At 44.1% G+C, this 16483-nt stretch overlaps 1 protein-coding gene across 2 annotated transcripts in view; it reads left to right on the top strand.

Annotated features, from left to right (window-relative positions):
* Nucleotides 1-16483, top strand: part of ELMO1 (engulfment and cell motility 1) — a 519605-nt gene that overhangs the window by 272095 nt on the left and 231027 nt on the right. For both annotated transcript variants that reach the window (XM_021699424.1, XM_044920201.1), the window contains one exon: nt 13583-13691. In XM_021699424.1, the coding sequence (XP_021555099.1) occupies nt 13583-13691 (109 nt within the window). The remainder of the gene's footprint in view (nt 1-13582; nt 13692-16483) is intronic.

The raw sequence follows: 16483 nt of genomic DNA, 5'->3' as shown, positions 1-16483 counted from the left end.
ACATACCAATAGTTTATGGCTTGCAATTTTTTTTAAGTTAAACAATTGCTGGTTAGCTTGTTTTAGCACACCATGCATTCATTCCCTCTGGAGTTTCCCCTTCATATCAATTATCCCATTTGCTTTTCTCACAATATGATGAACTATATGGAACCAGTGGGATTAACCTCAGTGTCCTGATCTTTTCAGTGGGCGGATGGCATTTCCAGTTCCCATTGCCAGTAAGTGATGGAGTTGAATGAGGGGCACTCTCTCTCTCTTACTGACACTCCTGCCTCTCCACATGCATGACCTCTTCCACCGTTAGCATCACCCATCAGAGTGGGACATTTGTTTACAAATCAGTGAATCTGCACTGACACATCATAATCACTCAGTCCATAGGTTACATTACAGTTCCCTTTTGGTGTGGTACATTCTATGGGTTTGGGCAAATGTATAGTGACCTGTATCTATCCTATGGTATTCTATAGAGTATTTCCACTGCCCTGAAAATTCCCTGTGCTCTGCCTATTCATCCCTCATCACCATGCCTAACCCATGGCAGCCACAGATCTTTTTTACTGTCTCCAAAGTTTTCCTTTTCTAGAAGGTCATATGATCAGAATCATATAGAATGTAGCCTTTTCAGATTGGCTTCTTCCACTTAGTGATATGCATTTAAGTTTCTTCCATGTCTTTTCATAGCTTGACAGCTCATTTCTTTTTAGTGCTGAATAATATTCCATCATCTGGATTGTACCAGTTTATTTATCCATTCACCTAGCGAAGGACATCTCAGTTGCTTCCAAGTTCTGGCAATTACGAATAAGCTGCAATAAACATCTATGTGCAGGTTGATGTGTGCACATAAGTTCTCCACTCCTTTGGGTAAATACTAAGAAGTGCTGTTACGGGATTAATACGGTAAGAGTATGTTAGTTTTGTAAGAAACCACCACCTAACTGTCTTCCAAAGTGACCATACCGTTTTGCATTCCCATCAGCAAAGAATGAGAGTTCCTGCTTCTCCACGTCCTCACCAGCATTTGGTGTTGTCAGTTGCAGATTTGGGTGGTGAAATGATTTTAAGGGAACTCTGTCCCATTTAAATGGCGTGTGAAATGACCCAAGCTTCTTGGATGATGGTTTGTCAATATATTTTAAGTGGCAAAAATATTGAGAGCTCTTGAAGGAACACTTCCATGTCTAGAAATGTACTTAAGGAAATAATTTTGTAAATAAACATTAAAAAATGCTCCACAAGGATGTTGATCACTAGGCCTGGGTAATAAGAGAGAAGAGCACTTTGGGGTAAAGGGAGGGGTCTGGACCAGAGCCTGGCACCAGTGCAAATGCAAAGCTGCCGTGCGTCTTTGCCTTACGTACATTAAGATTTGCATCTTTTTTTTTTTTTTTAAGAAAATATTCTAAAATGAAGGAAAAAGTAGTCTTTTTTGGATATAACAACTGTGAGATAATTGATCTCTCTGATATTTAAACACTTATGCTCTTTATTACGTTGGCTGCTTGGGGACAAGAATAGCCAGCCTCTCTGTGGTGCCCAGGGTGTGCCTCACGTAGCATCAGAGGGGCTGCGTTCATTCCAGAGGGCAGTTTGGGGCTGGTCACTGTTGCTTCCTGGGAAAACCTCAAGCATTGCTTTGGCTTGCATTACTCTCTTTCCCTCTCTGTCCATATCTTCTGAGATCTGTGTCAATCATAAAGTAATTAAGAGAAATCTCATTAATCTTGCTATAAAAGAATACTTTTGAATGTCTTGTTTTCCATTTCTCATGTTCTACCTGAAAACATAGAATTAACAGAGAGGCCAGTCATCAAGCAAGGAAAATGGGGCTCACACTGAGGGCCTGTTTCCGGCTGGAACAGGGGACTTGGAATCAGAACCGGTCCCCAAAATGTGCAAAGGAGAAGGAAGGCCTACCAGGGACATTATCACCTAGGAAACATGAGTAGGTTTCTCTTTCAGTACTTCAACATGGGATGCCAGCCCCGAAGCTCCCCTCAGACTGTCTCTCCTCTGCCCCTGACCACCCATGCAGGATTCCCTTGTAACAGGAGGGTAGGGGAGTGGAACCAGCACACCCATGCAGGGTATGTGCAAAGAGACATCTTTCGCGATGGAAGCTGGCTCCCTGTCACCTCATAATACATTTTTTCCTGCTGGTTCTCACTCACAGTATTTACAGGAAGCATTTATAGCAAATACTTGCCAAGTGTTTTCCATAAACACAACTAAGGACATTTTTCACACACTCCAACAGCTCTGTAAATGTTTGTTTTCACAATGCACAGAGAAGGTGAGTGTAGTTTCCCTAAACAGACCTTTGAAGTGTGGGCTTTGGCCCAGTGAGAATTTGCGTCTGAGTTGGCTCTTCATGGTGGACACATCTCCCTGGGGGCACATCAGGTACTTGCAGAAGACTCAGTTTCGAGAGGAGTTTTCCTCCACAGTTTGGATTCCTTGTGTGGCTAAGCGCTCCAGCTGTGGAGAAGCTTCTGGGTTCTGAGAAACCCCATGAGGAAGGAAAGGATGAGGTTGGAGGTTGCTGGGAGCATCATGGTAGTCATTGCTGCTGATAAAGTCCACAGGGAAATAGAATGGGGAATATGGATGACAGGGATAAGAAGGTGATTGTAACTCCGTGAAGATGTATGAGAATGTACAGGAAAAAAAAAAATTAGGAAAATTCTCATGTTAAAACCAGGCAAGTTGACGCTTGCTGTAAAGGACAGAGATGTCCACTGGGCCCTTGGTGGGCACTGCCAGCCCAGTTAGAGGCCAGAGTTTTATCCTGCGGTATCCATTCGCTTGTTTAGTAACTGTCTCATTAATAAGTGCCTAGTGTACGTATGTGTGACTTTGCTACATCGTGAGGGATTCACCAGTGATTGAGATGTGGTTCTCCCCCCTAGGGAAAATAAGACACATATACTTGCCACAATTTGGGGCAGAAAGTGAGAACTGCTCTAAGAAAGAAAAAGATAAAGGGCTGTGGGGTTTTAGAGGAAGGAATTGCATATGGTTTTATGAAGAAAGTGACATTGAGTTGGGTCCAAAGGAGAAGGGAAATTTAGACAAATGCTGGAGGGAAAAGGGGGTAAGAGATACCAGGGGAAGCAATCTGCATAGAGAGAAACCACACTGGGACCCACCCCTGTAGGAGGGCCGCCCCGCAGAAGAGATCTCTCCTTTCACAGAAGTAACCAAGATTTGGGATGCTTATATAGAATGAGCTGGAATGAGATGGGTTCCATTCAAAAAGCTAGATTTAATAGAAGAAAGATTTCCTTTTCACATTAATTCAAGCAAAACAACGTATGGCCTAATTTGTGAATTGGGTTTCAAAAAATAATTTTCCCGTTGTAGCTAATTTAATATGTGCGTAATCGGAAAAATCAGCATTTTCAAACAGAAAAGGCCAATTAATTATTGTCCAGAAGAAGGCGATAGGAAATAAATAGTTCTCCTCGCCTCTCCATACTCACAAGTCCATTCTCCCCGCCCAGAGAGAATTTATAAATCTGTGAGCTAAGTGAGAAAATGAGGTGAGATCTGACTTGCAGGGATTCGTTTTATCACTAGCTCTCCTGGAATGTGTTTGTTTATAGTAAAGAGAGTTATGTCCAAAGATGTTTCAGACAACATATGTGGAGCGTAACTTAGCTTTAAGACTGCAATAACTGTTAAGGCAGTAGTGACAATTTCTCAGTAAGAAATCAGGCTTGAGCAATGTCAAGCCTAATTTTTCATCCAGCAGTGACTGTCAGACAATGCCAACATCTCACTGTCTTTGCATTCCATTGAAGGAGATGGAAGGCATTTGTATTCCGTAATGTAATGTTGAGTGAGTCAAAATTCTGCCCTGTGATCTTGTGATTTATTGCTAATGCTGCCCAACAGGCAGAGGGGCTTCTCTGCCTTTGTTCAGCATCTAAGTCCCAGTTGCAATTAATCTTTATTACATTCCATAGCTCACCTCTGGTCTGGAATGTTAAAAAGATGCCTCGGGAGAGAGTCTGGAATCCATTTCTTCGCCTCCAAGTCTCACCCTCTCTGAAGTTGGCTCTGCTTGCCCATTGCATGCCACGTGCACCTTCATCCCAGAAAGTAATACTTCCTTGTAAAAAATGCAAACAATCTAGAAGGAGATGAAAGAGGGACATAGCAAGTGAAAACCTGTCCACCCTCCAAATCCCATCCCCTGCGTCTTCCAAATAGATTACAAGCCTCTAAAGATGGTATTTTGTTCATAGATGTATTTTTAGCAGCTAGCAAGTTCCTTAGCAATAATGAATGCTTACAGAAACACTCGTTGAAAAAAGAAGAAATAATTGTCCAATGAATGAGTGAATGAATGAATGAAAGAATCAAAGGGTGGGGGCTACAATTCATATGACAGATTTGGGAAGTATAATACCTTGCTTTTCAAAATGTGGTTCTCGGCCCTGCAGCGTCAGCATCCCCTGGGAGCTGGTTAGAAATGCAGGACCTCGGGCTGACCTCAGCCTATTGGATCAGAATCTGTATTTTAACGAGATCTTCAGGCGATCCATGCAGTGCTTTAAAGTTTGAGAAGACCTGAGTAGTGTATGTCTACAAAATAATGTAAATGTGAGTTTTCACAAATAAATGCAAGGAAGTGTATGTGATTTGCAGATAAGCAGTGTGCAGAGAGCCGTTCCTCATCAGTGGATACCGAGGGCTTTGTAAGGACTTTATGCTTTACTCCCCTCACGGGCCCCATTTGGCTGGCTGTCCTTGGGTGTCCTATTAGGACTATTATCCTAGGCCACTTCTGAACCTCTGGTGCCTCTGTCTGGTCAGTCCTAAACCCCAGCTTGGAAATAGAAACACTTTATGCCACCCAAGAAGCAGTTCAAACCACAGCGTAGAAGTTATGAGTCCTGCCTGTAGACTCAGGATGCCGGCGCATCCCATTTCACTGCTAGACAGCAGACACATGACTCAAGCTCCAAGGCATGGTTTCCTCATCTGTAACAAGTAGTCCTGCTTGATGGCTTGTGGGGACCAAATGAGTTAAAGACTTGAGAGTGTGCACATGGTAATCAGTCCATCGGTATTCACTCTTTCTTAAATTGAGGTGAGATTCACGTCACATCAAATAAACCATTTCAAAGTGAATTATTCAGTGACATTTAGTACATTCACATGTTGTGTGCAAACACTACCTCTGTGTAGTTGCAAGACATTAATTATCATCATCCCAAAAGGAAACCCCATATCCATTAAGCAATCGCTCCCCTCCCCACCCAGAGCCCCAGGCAGTGACCAATCTGCATCCTCTATGGATTTTAACTCATTAATGACATTTTTTGTAGTCAGTCCGATTTATTTCTCCTTCATCTACTCTTCTTGCTTCTCACGTCTTTAAAAACAGGAGGTTTTCCATTGATGGAAAATGAGAATATAGATGGGCATAACTTTAAATCAGTGGTTCGTAAAGGGTGGTCCCAAACTAGCAGCATCCACAGTATCTGGAAACTTGTTAGAAATGCACATTCTTGGGTCTACCCCAGAAAAACTGAATTATAACTCTGGGGCTGGGGCCCAGCAATCTGTGGTTTTGATAAGCTTCCAGATGATTCTAGTGTAGGCTCCAGTTAGAGAACCGCTGCTTTCAATAAACCAGATGTTTCCTCTGCAAGCACATAGCGATGGCTGCAGGTGCCTGCCACGCCCGCGCCGTCCTGTTTCTGGGATGCAGGCATCAGCAGGGGCATCACTCCTGCTCTCCGCTGGCCTTTGGAAGAGTCCACGGAGCTGATGTCTCAGCTTCCCTCAGTGACGTCGGGGTCACTGTGCGGGCATAAACTCACGTCATCCCTGCTCTTATTTACTCTTCCCCTCTTGGTGCTGCCCAACTCCGTACTTGGCGGGAGGACCCTCCGGCAGAGCGTGGTTCCGAGTGCTTGGTGGGTTTCACACATCCTGCGGTGGTTGCGCTCTGTCAAAGTGCAGGCAGCGCTTCTTTTTGGTTGATTAATGTTCAATTTGAGGTCTATTAGGAACCTTCAGGCTTTAATTACTACACCATTACCCAGTCAATTCCTTGCCATTTTATATTTATGGCTTTTATTATGCCTCTGTATGTGCAATTGCCTAATTTTATTCTGGAAGGATTTCACCTCATTAGCTGGGTTTTATACCATTCTTCTCATTTGTCCAGATTGTTATTTATCTCCGTTCCCCATGTGCACTTTCTACTTTGTTTTCTTCGCTAATCTGACCTCTTCTGCATTCTTTTTCTCCTTTTCCTGGGATGCATTGTTCTTTTGCCCTTGGCAAGAGCTCTTGAAGTTTTTGCACACTCTGCTCTGGGAGTGCTCTTCCCTGGTCACACTCTTGACTCAGTCATTCCATTGCAGCTGCTTTAGTGTCATTGGCCTTGTCCAAAGGCCTTGAGGCCTGCCCTTCAGCCCCGGACATACCGTGGACTGCTTTATTATCAGATTTATTTCTTTTTCCACCCAACTTCTGTATGTGCAATTGGAAGGTGCGTAGATGGAGGCTTTTTCTTTCTTTTTTTTTTTTTAAGAGTATGCTGCTAAAAATAATTTTGAAATGTTCTCTGAAATGTTTTGTAACACACCTTCCCTCAATCCCTCCAGTGTCTCAGAGGAATCTATGGTTTGGTTTACTTGCTTGTGTATTTTGTTCGGTTTCATCTCAGACAGATGGGCCGAATTCAACTCCGAGGGAGCAGCCCCCCAGTCTGCGTCTGGCAAGCTTTTCAATGATCCAGATGCCTAGTCAAGTTTGAGAATCACTGTTCCGAAGAGATGCTGAAAGAACCTTAGGAAATCCATCTAAGTCAGAAATAATATTTATTCCACCCTAGTTCTTCTTTTGCCAAAAAGCAAGATTAATAATCTCTATAACAGTTTTGTTTTGTGTTGTGCTTTTTTTTTTTCCAACAGCTTTGCCCTAGAATTATAAGACTATTTCAGTAAAGTGAAGAGTAATACCCTGGAACAAGAGCTCATGTAATTATTTATAGCAATAGTAGATCAGTCATCTCTATCATTTGAGGAGTCTCATGCACAAAAAGATCTTTACCTCCACTTTTTTTCATTCATCTGTACAACCCCCATGGATAGGTGTTCCTGTCCGCATTTTTATAGGAGAAAACTAAGGTTAAGAAATGTGCATCAAGTCACCAAGTCTGTTAGAAGGAGAGCCAGGAAAATCATTTCTGTCCAGAGCTGCAGTGCTATCTGCTCATCTGTTACCATGGTGAGGACTTGTAAGGACTTCCCTGATCAAAACTTTGCTACTATGTCACCTTCCCCTTTCTCAGTAAGAGCAGGTATAGCGCGTTTCCATAGGAATCAGTAAGTAGGAACATGTGCTCTGGTGTCAGGCCACCTAAGTTCCTGTGTGGGGTCTGTCTGTTTCTGTGCTGTGTGACCTTGGGCAGATTTGCCTCAGCTTGTCCATCTGTCAAGTGGGATGATGCCGTATTTCTGTCACGCAGTAGGACATGTACCTTAAATCAGTGAAAGTGCTTAGAGCGAGGCCTGGGAAGTCAATGCTCTCGGTAAATATCAGCTGCTGCTTATCTTTCTCTGCCCTCTCGTCTGCACCTTTAAAGCTATCTCTTTTAGGTTCATTCACTCTGGGACCTCACTTCCCTTAGCTGTGGAATGGGGGCAGCAGATCAGGTGGATGAGCAGCTGGGATTCTGATTTGTTCTGGTTTGCTTTCCTGCTTGGCATACTTTCTCTAATTGTAATGTTCCCTGTTCTCTGCCCATTTGAAATCATCTTATTAGGGGTCGGCATGTTTGTTTGATTTTATGGGCTTGCTCAAAATTCATGATCACAATTAAGCTCTTGTGCAGCCTCGCTGAGGCCACTCAGTGTACTTTCTAATGCTTCTCTCTGGCTTTCTGGGACCAATCACCATTAGCACTTGGTACCATTAGTACCAAGGGGGAATACAGGAGAATGTTCCCTCGTGGCCCCCAAGTCACTGTGAGAGGACCCCAAGCTGGGCTTACACTTGACTTCAGAAGAGGTCTGGGTCTTGGTAATGTGATCTAAGGGCTAATGCTTCCTTCTGGGGTGTTCAGGATCCTGTTACTAACGTCAGTTATTTCTGTGTTGCAGAGGGAACCTCATGGATACAAATAAGGTTTTTTTTTGTTTTTTTTTATTTGTTGGCTAACTATAGGAGAAGATTGGCTTTTCCTCTGGTGGGTCAAGAGACAGGTTTTAACAGAGCCCGTGGAGTTGACAGGACTCTGAGGACAGGTGTCCCATGGTGGCCATAATGGTTTTGTACTGGGACTTGTTGCCCAAACCATCAGACCATGACTGGTTCTTCAGGCTCCTTGCTCATTCATGTACTTGGACCCCTGTGTATTCCCGTGGACGACTCCCACTTGAATACGAGCACATGGGGCTTCCTATCTGCATCTTCTGTGTAAGCAAGTGAAGACACTTCTTTATTTATATGGTTCTCCTGCTTAAATGATGTGAGAGCCTCTGACTTACTTACCTGTGGCCCCCAGAGAGCCAGTCCCAACACAGTCATGATTTTGGTTCATTTGCTGGGGAAAGCCTTGTGTGGATGTCAGCCATGGGGTCACACAGGAATAGGAAGAGGGAGGGCGGTGAAGAGATCATAAACCACAAATGGGTCAAGTCTGTTTTAGGCGAGTTGCCTTTGTTTTTTGATTGAATTTGCACCACAATCTTAGGAAGTGAGCTTTCTGTAACTTCTGTGTATCTCACAAAGACGTGGACTGTCTTGTGCACGTTAAACTGGTTTTGCCTGGGCACTCTAGGTTCGATGCTTCTCCTAGCAGCTTTGTGTCCTAATTGGAGCAAGATGGACAGTCCTTTCTCTTTGGAGAGAACACAGTAGAAGTTCACCCACTGTCTTCAGTGGCCTGTGAAGAGACCACTATACTTGATCTGATTCTGAGAGTCAAAGCAGCATGTGAAGGAAAACTTCCTGGGTGAGGGGCAGTGGAGGAGGCCCTCAAGGCTCTCACCCCCGGGCCAGCTGTGGGGAAGACAGAATGGATTGGGTTCACCCTGGAAGAGGAGAGCTCAACAGAATGTGGAGGAACATGTGTCGGGGACAACCAGCTGAAGAAGTCAGCAATGTGATGCTGAGGCTGAGACCAAGGGGGCCCCAGAAACCAGAGAAGGGGCGAGTGCTGGAGTGCGGCTGGCCTTGTATTCAGCACTTCAACGCCCAAGCCAATAGGTTTGTGATCTGAACCAGTGGAGAAGAAATGCAGAGCACTCAGAGGGCTACTCAGAATTTAGGGACGGGAAAGCCTGTGGGCTACTCCATGCAGCATTGGGTCACTCACCTTGAACAACTGCTACTGATCTTCATGGGATAAATGAGATAAGAGAGAACCTATGCTTTTATTTAGGAGGAGCTGGGATTTATAGACCCACTTCAATGAGATAGAAGAAATTGGTCAAAGTTCGTTAATGTCCTTAGTCATGAAATCCATTGAATTTTATGACAATATGTACGGGAAGGCCGTCTTCACAGGAAGAGATTTGGAAATTGAAGACTTAACAATGAAATTCCATGACTGACCTAGGCTAGCTCTGTGATCTAAGCAAGCCTACTCTTCCTCTGTGCCAACATTTTTAAAGAGAATAAGAGTAATGCCTGCCTTATCAATCATTTGGACTTGTTGGGGATCAGTTGATAGAAGCTATATAAATATAGCCTGCAAACCAGAAAGTATTTAAAACACATTTTGTACTTAATATGGCACCAATATCCAGTGTTTTATTTTATAAGACATGCAGACGGTTACAACTTCTTTTGGGTATGGCGTATTCTAAAATGAGGGATAATAGCAGTTTTTTGTGCTTCATCCATCATGGTTTCTGTTCCAGTATGTTTGCTCTTAAAACTAAAGAGTGAGGAAAAAAATGAAGATGGAAAATATGCCTCGATATTTTCAAATGGAACTTTTCAAATTGTCTCCGGTGAACATGGTTAATACCAGAATGTTGAAATTGAATATAAATAGATTAGTGTGTTAATTTTAAAGCAAAAAGCTACCGTTTAGTTTAAGAATTCTCTCTCACTCTAGTAATACCTTGTTAGTAACTTCATAATCATAGTCTTTTCTGCAGGAATGTGGACCTTAAAATCCACACAAGTAACTTTAAAGACTTGTGTCCGCCTTGTCTAAAGACACCACTCAAGAAGGAGGGTTTGTTTTTCTTTAGGTAGGTAAAGATGATAAGATGGATGGTACATTAAAGAGTAAAGAGAAGGACTTCTCAGAGCTGATTTACATATTGATTACTTAAATGACTCCTTAATTTAGTGCCTGCTAATAAACAATGCCTTGGAAATGTTTCCGGAACATTTATTGGCTGCAGTAATTCTATCTACGGTGTATGCAGATCACATCCTCATTAAATATTGATGGGCTCATGAAATGTTAATAGAATGTTAATGTGAAATGCAGGGGAATGTCCTCACTGGGAGCTGGGAGCTGGCTGAAAACTACCTGTCTTCTGTCTTTTCTTTATGTTCTGTCTTCTTCTTGCTCCGTTGTTTCCATTCATTTCTCCCGTCATCAGGAGATTTGGATTTGCTCCTTGATATATGTATAGCTGTTTCAGGTACAACATTTTTAAAAGAGAACGAGTCCCTGATTGATGGGAATTTAGTTGTTCTCCCCTCCTGCTTTCCTGAACTGGAATTCCTGGTTAGAACTAGGAAGGATTCCCCTAAAAGGAAAAGGGTGATTCAGGCTCAACCTAATGAGTCTTCGTGCTCAGGCAGCTTGCCCAGAAGAGACTGTGAAGAGGGAATGAGCCTTTCTAAGACTCTAGCACTGGTCCTTCCTTGCTCAGCTGGGGAAGGGATTTAGTTGGAGTTTACGTTCAGCTTTCTCAGAGAAAAAAACAATCAACTCATAACATGTGTTCCCTAAAGAGACCGCAAGGAAGAATTTTTATCATAAATCCCAAGGACAATAAAGGTTATGTTCCTGATGATATGTAAGACATAATTATTTATGTGAGCATATGTTCCAAACGGTTGAAAAGCCTCACAAAACAGGATGGTTCATGGACTTCCTGGATCATCATAATGGGGGGGTGAGGTGGTAATGGGAAAGGCTGTGCAAATTGCTCATGGCAGAAGTGGAAGAGGAGATTGAATGTGCAAGCTATGTGATTGTGCCTCGGTGTTAATGCAATCTGGCAGAAATAGCCCCAAACCTTTGATTTGTTATCGGGGTACTCTTGATGCATATACTAATATATGCATATACATGTGTGTTACGGTGTTTGTGCGGAAAATAATTGGAGCACATTTTTATTAGAATCCTCCTCCTCTGGTTTTCAACAGTGCACCTGATATTCAGCTCCCTCCCTTCACTTTGCTGTTTGGAACCCTGGCCATATCAATAAGATAGCACTCTAATTTAGTTTTCCTTCTTCCCCCTTTTCTTCTCTCATTCCAAGTATTCTTTCTTTTCTCTCACTTTTCTAAAAACCTTCCCCTCCTTGTCTTCTTCATTCCTTGTCTGCCTCTCCTTACCTTTCTATGACCACATGCCCCAGGCATGCCTGGTCTGAGCCACCCTCGTCTCTGCCACGGATGCTGCCCAGGCCCTCCTTTCTTTCTTCCTCCCTACTCTCTATTCTCAGTACTCATAGATCTTTTCAAAACAAATCAGGCTGTGTCACTCATGTCACTTGCCTGCCTAAACCTCAGGGTTAGCATCTCAAGGTCTTAGAGTGACACCCCACCCAGCCCTCGGGCAGGGGCCCTGGCTCACCTCTGTGCTCCGCCCCCTCGGGCTCTTGGAACCCAAAGTGCTGCCTTGCACCATCCCGGACCCCTTTGCACTACAGACCAGGCAGTGTGCTGGCCTGTCCCAGACACATCCTACTCAGCTCAGGGGCACTGTCCTTGATCCCTACATCTGAAACATTCTTCCTCCCGGACCTTGACATGGCATGCTCTTTCGCATCCTCGGTTCCCAACAGTCACTTGGTTATCAAAACTCTCCTCCTCAGGCCTTCCCCATTGCTCTTTAGCACCTGAACCGGTTACATTGGTTTTTTCATAGCACTTGTGATAAACTGTAATTACCTATTGTATCGTCTGTCTTCCTCAACTAGAATGAAGGCTCCATGAGGTTGGAGCCTTGGTCTATCTTGTTCTCTAGTTTGTGGGGCATCTTCCTGGTAGATAATGGGTACTCAGTTACTATTATTGATTGAATGAACACTACGTCTGCCGCTGCAGAGTTCCTAGTCTAGGGGACAAAACAACGTAAGTTGTTGCACAGCATTGGCGTAGACGCTGTTGGGAGACCCGCACCTACTCTGGATGGTGTAGCCCGTGAGGAGGTGGCAGACAGCTATACCCGCGATGGCTCCAGAGAAGCAGAAGCTGATCTTTCCTTTTGTCAACATCTGAACTTGAAGTTTAGTAATTTTAAAACGAGTTTTAGTGCTTTGTTTTACTTTTGTTTAATCCCTGTGTACAATGTCTCCCTTAATTGTAGTAGGGACATCTCAAACTATCTTAAGGATAGAGGAGAATTTCCTGGACCAGCCGAAAACAGTTTTTGGAGGAAGGGTTGCGCAAATAAACACTAAGGACGGGGAAGCAGCGTTGCTCTGGGAGCACGTGGGGCCACCAGCCACTCCAGTGCAGCCAGGGCTCCCGCCGCCTCTCCCCTCCGCTTTCCTTTGCATTCGGGCTTGCTTTTCTTTAATGTTTTTGTTTCTAATGCAGGCTCACATTCAGGTAGCTCCTGCCTCCTACCTCTTGGGTACTGTCAGCACAGTTGGACCATTTTATTTTCCATTTCTGTAGGAAGAGTCTCAGGGACGACCTCTGGTTGGTTCCGTTTGTGTCACGTGTCCCTTAGGCATGCTCCAGTCAATTAATGTGGGGTGTGTTGGGGCACCTGGGCGGCTCAGTCAGTTAAGTGTCCGACTCTCGATTTCGGCTCAGGTCATGATCTCGGGGTCGTGAGATGGAGCCCCGTGCAGGGCTCCGAGCTGGGTGCGGAGTCTGCTTAAGATTCTCTCTCCCTCTGCCCCTCACCCCCAACTCAATCTCTCTCAGGAAAAAAAATGTTTTAAGCTAATGCCAGGGGTGAGATCCTGTAAGAACATGGAAACCTCTGTGGGAGATACGTGATAAAAATGTAGGAATTGAAGGCCCAGAAGAGCTGCTATCCCCAGGAAAGCAGAGATGTGACTTGGGGGTGGGGAGAAGAGAGCAGTCTTATCACTTCAGTAATAGGTCTTTATTGTCCCGTTTTGAAAAACTCCCCATCCATAGGGACTTCTGTGTAAGTGTAAACCAATGGGCAAAATATCCTCTTACGGGGTGGAAAGTTTTAAGAGGTTTGGAAAACATGAGAGTTTTAGGTGCTAGGTACTGAGAATATAAGTAGAGTACAATTTTGTTTTGGCCCCAAGGCTTAGTTTGGTAATCTGAAGTGACTCTATTACTCTGTTACCATGGAGCCAACATTTTTGACAGGTACCACAAACTGACTTCCCTTTCTGACCTGTCTGTTGCTTTCTGCTTGCAGATTGTACTTGAGAACAGTAGCCGGGAAGACAAGCATGAATGTCCCTTTGGCCGCAGTAGTATAGAGCTGACCAAGATGCTGTGTGAGATCCTGAAAGTGGGCGAGCTGCGTAAGTAACACCTGTTTCCTACATGGGCATGATGCCTGGCAGGCACCCCGCTTCCAGGGCTGTGCCTGGACCTACATGAAGAATTCCCCAGGGGCTGACAGCATGGGCATTCCCGTGGACTCAGCATTCTTGGGCTCAGGCTTCCAGTGTATGTATTTCTGCATGTCTGTGCTGGGAATAAACATTCTTAAAATCTCCAAGAATGGGAAAATTGGCAGGTATTATGACTGAGTTTCAAATATTATAAAAGTGAGAATATATTGAAACAGCCCTGCATTTAGTAATCTGTTAAGGAAAGAGATCTACGGCTTTCTTTTTTAAAATTCCAGTTTTTTAACCTACCTGTCGATCATTTTCTTTTCTTTCTTTTGAAACTATTTTTCTCTATAAAGAGAAATTGAATACCTTAACAAAATCCTCTTGCTCACTCGTTTAGAAGGCTTTCTCGAAGCAAGAATGAATTATAGAAGAAAATGGGTAGCTGATCATGACAAATGTGGTCAGAGATACGCTTATTGCTCTGTTTCTTACCTATATTACAAGATTTAGGAGAGGACACCCAGAAAAAAGAGGGTATGATAATTTTCCTGCCTTTTGCTCATTGGTATAATTTGGGTTGAACCTGTTGGGATGCCTCTGATTTAACCTCGCCTGCAGTCATTGTCAACACCGAGCCTCCTTAAAGTGGCTGACTTCCCTTCCCTCCAATATCTCTAGAGCCGACGCACATACACATCTTCCCTTGTAGGCTTCATAACTTGGGCTCCAGAGAAAGACTGTTTATACCAGAGAGATGTTGGGTGTGTGGTAATGTGGTGAAAGCATAAATACAGTTACCTGCTTGAGAGCTTAAAATAATGATCTGAAATGATTCATGGAAAGGAATCCAATGATTACATTGGAAAGGGGGTTATGCTTTATTTACATCATAAGAACTGAGTCAAGGCGCTGCTCCGGTAAACAAGGAAATGGAGAAAACATAGTAAGGAAACACTAAGAATTTGAGTCTCTTTGACCAAGCACAGCAAACGGTACTCCTCCTCCCGTCTGGGTGGATGGGGGAAAGAAGCTGAAGCTGACATGGAACTGCCACCAAAGCTCATTGCTTAGGAGCTCCAAATTAGGGCATTTTTGTGTGGGACGAGTAGCAGCCTGACCTGAGAGATTCTGTGTCAGTCCGCTCGGGTTCATGGATCACTGAGGTGAACGTTTCCCTTTACTTGGATCCTTGACCCGAGCTCCCCCTCCTCCTCTGCATCAGACTAACTTGTTGAGATCTACGTCTGCTGCTGCCAAGCTTACTGTTCATTCAGTTGAAGGATTAAAGTCCCGAATCAAGCAGATCCTACCGAATTCCTCAGTCCGATAACTGGGACTGTTTCATGTTTATGGCAGTTTCATGGGGGGAGCTGCTGGAAGTCACTTGCTAAGAAGCCTTACAAAGAGCATCTTGTAAGCTGGACAGCAGTCATGCCCTAGCTGGCTGGGGCTTGTCATGGCTTTGTTTTTGCCCCACTTTGCTCCCTCCTTCCCTGTGGCTTGCTTTGGCCTATCAGTTCTCACCTTGATGGCAGCAGAAAGTGGATTCGTTTGGGCTTCATTACCATACCCAGCCCCTGCTCTTTTCCTTTGCCCAGCCGACATGTATCTATCGTGCTATGAGTTAACACAGAACAGAGATACAGAGGAGCAGAGGGGGGGAGGCTGGGACTACAGGAGCTGGGTTCTGTCTCTGCCACGTAGGACCTTCGTGTCCTTGGGTAATGTCCTCACCGACTTCACCGTGCTCCTACGCCTCCACATTTCCCCCAGAAGTAGATTGGTAGTATTTGGGGTGGTGGTTTGAGTACTTGTGTTCATTTTGGCTTGGTCACAGGTGGGGACCCTGGGAAGAGATCGTATTCAGCCTAGGGAGACTAACGTGGAGAAGAGGGCCAAGTTCTAGGCTGTGGTGGTAGGGGGGTGGGTACAGAATAGGGACTGCCCTCTGGCAGGTGCCAATCAGCCCTCTCAGACTGTTGAGGACCTGGTATGAAGCCAGGAACAGGACAGGACCCAATTCCTAAGAACTGAGATGAAGAGTGTGGATAAAGGCAAATACTTTGGGGATCTTGGGGGTACCCCAGCTGCTGTTCTTGCACTGTGTGTTATTCCATATCTCACCTTCTGCTGCAGAGAAGGTTCCAGCCTTCTGCTACAACTCATTTAGTACCTGGTCAGGCTCATCTCTGCAGCAAGGTTGAGCTTGGTCACCCAGGGCCTGGGTGACCCTTCATCCAAGATGACAAATGTATATATTCATCTGTTTAATAAAAACCTACTGATTTTTGTGCACTTACAGTGTGCCAGGGACTATGATGGACACTGCAGATACAAAGGTAAATCAGATATGGTCCCTGTCCCCGAAAAGCTTGCCCTTGAGAAAGTATAAGCATGATTTGGGACTGATATCTTCTACTATTAGTTATAAATGATTGCATATTTATTTTAAATGCCCACTATCTATTCTAAGGCATAATTTTTCCAATGTTCTTATAGTTTGAGTTTTCAGGTTGGCCTATTGCTTGCACTGCAAAGGTCATTCTGGACATTTTGCAAGGCTTACAGAGGACTCCACATTTCTGAAATCTACATGCCCAAATGAGTTGTTCTCCGCTCATAAAATATTAAAGGATGGCTACATTCTGATTGAGCGCTAGACATCAAATGATAAAACACCCTGTGGTAAGAGGAAAATTGCTTTTTAATGGATTGCCTTTTGCCCATTGCCATATTAAATAAGTTACTAATAT

Source organism: Neomonachus schauinslandi, chromosome 12 (assembly GCF_002201575.2).
Source record: "Neomonachus schauinslandi chromosome 12, ASM220157v2, whole genome shotgun sequence".
Classification (NCBI taxonomy): domain Eukaryota; kingdom Metazoa; phylum Chordata; class Mammalia; order Carnivora; family Phocidae; genus Neomonachus; species Neomonachus schauinslandi.
The sequence above is the reverse complement of the archived record's forward strand: the minus strand, read 5'-3'. Positions and strand labels throughout refer to the sequence as shown.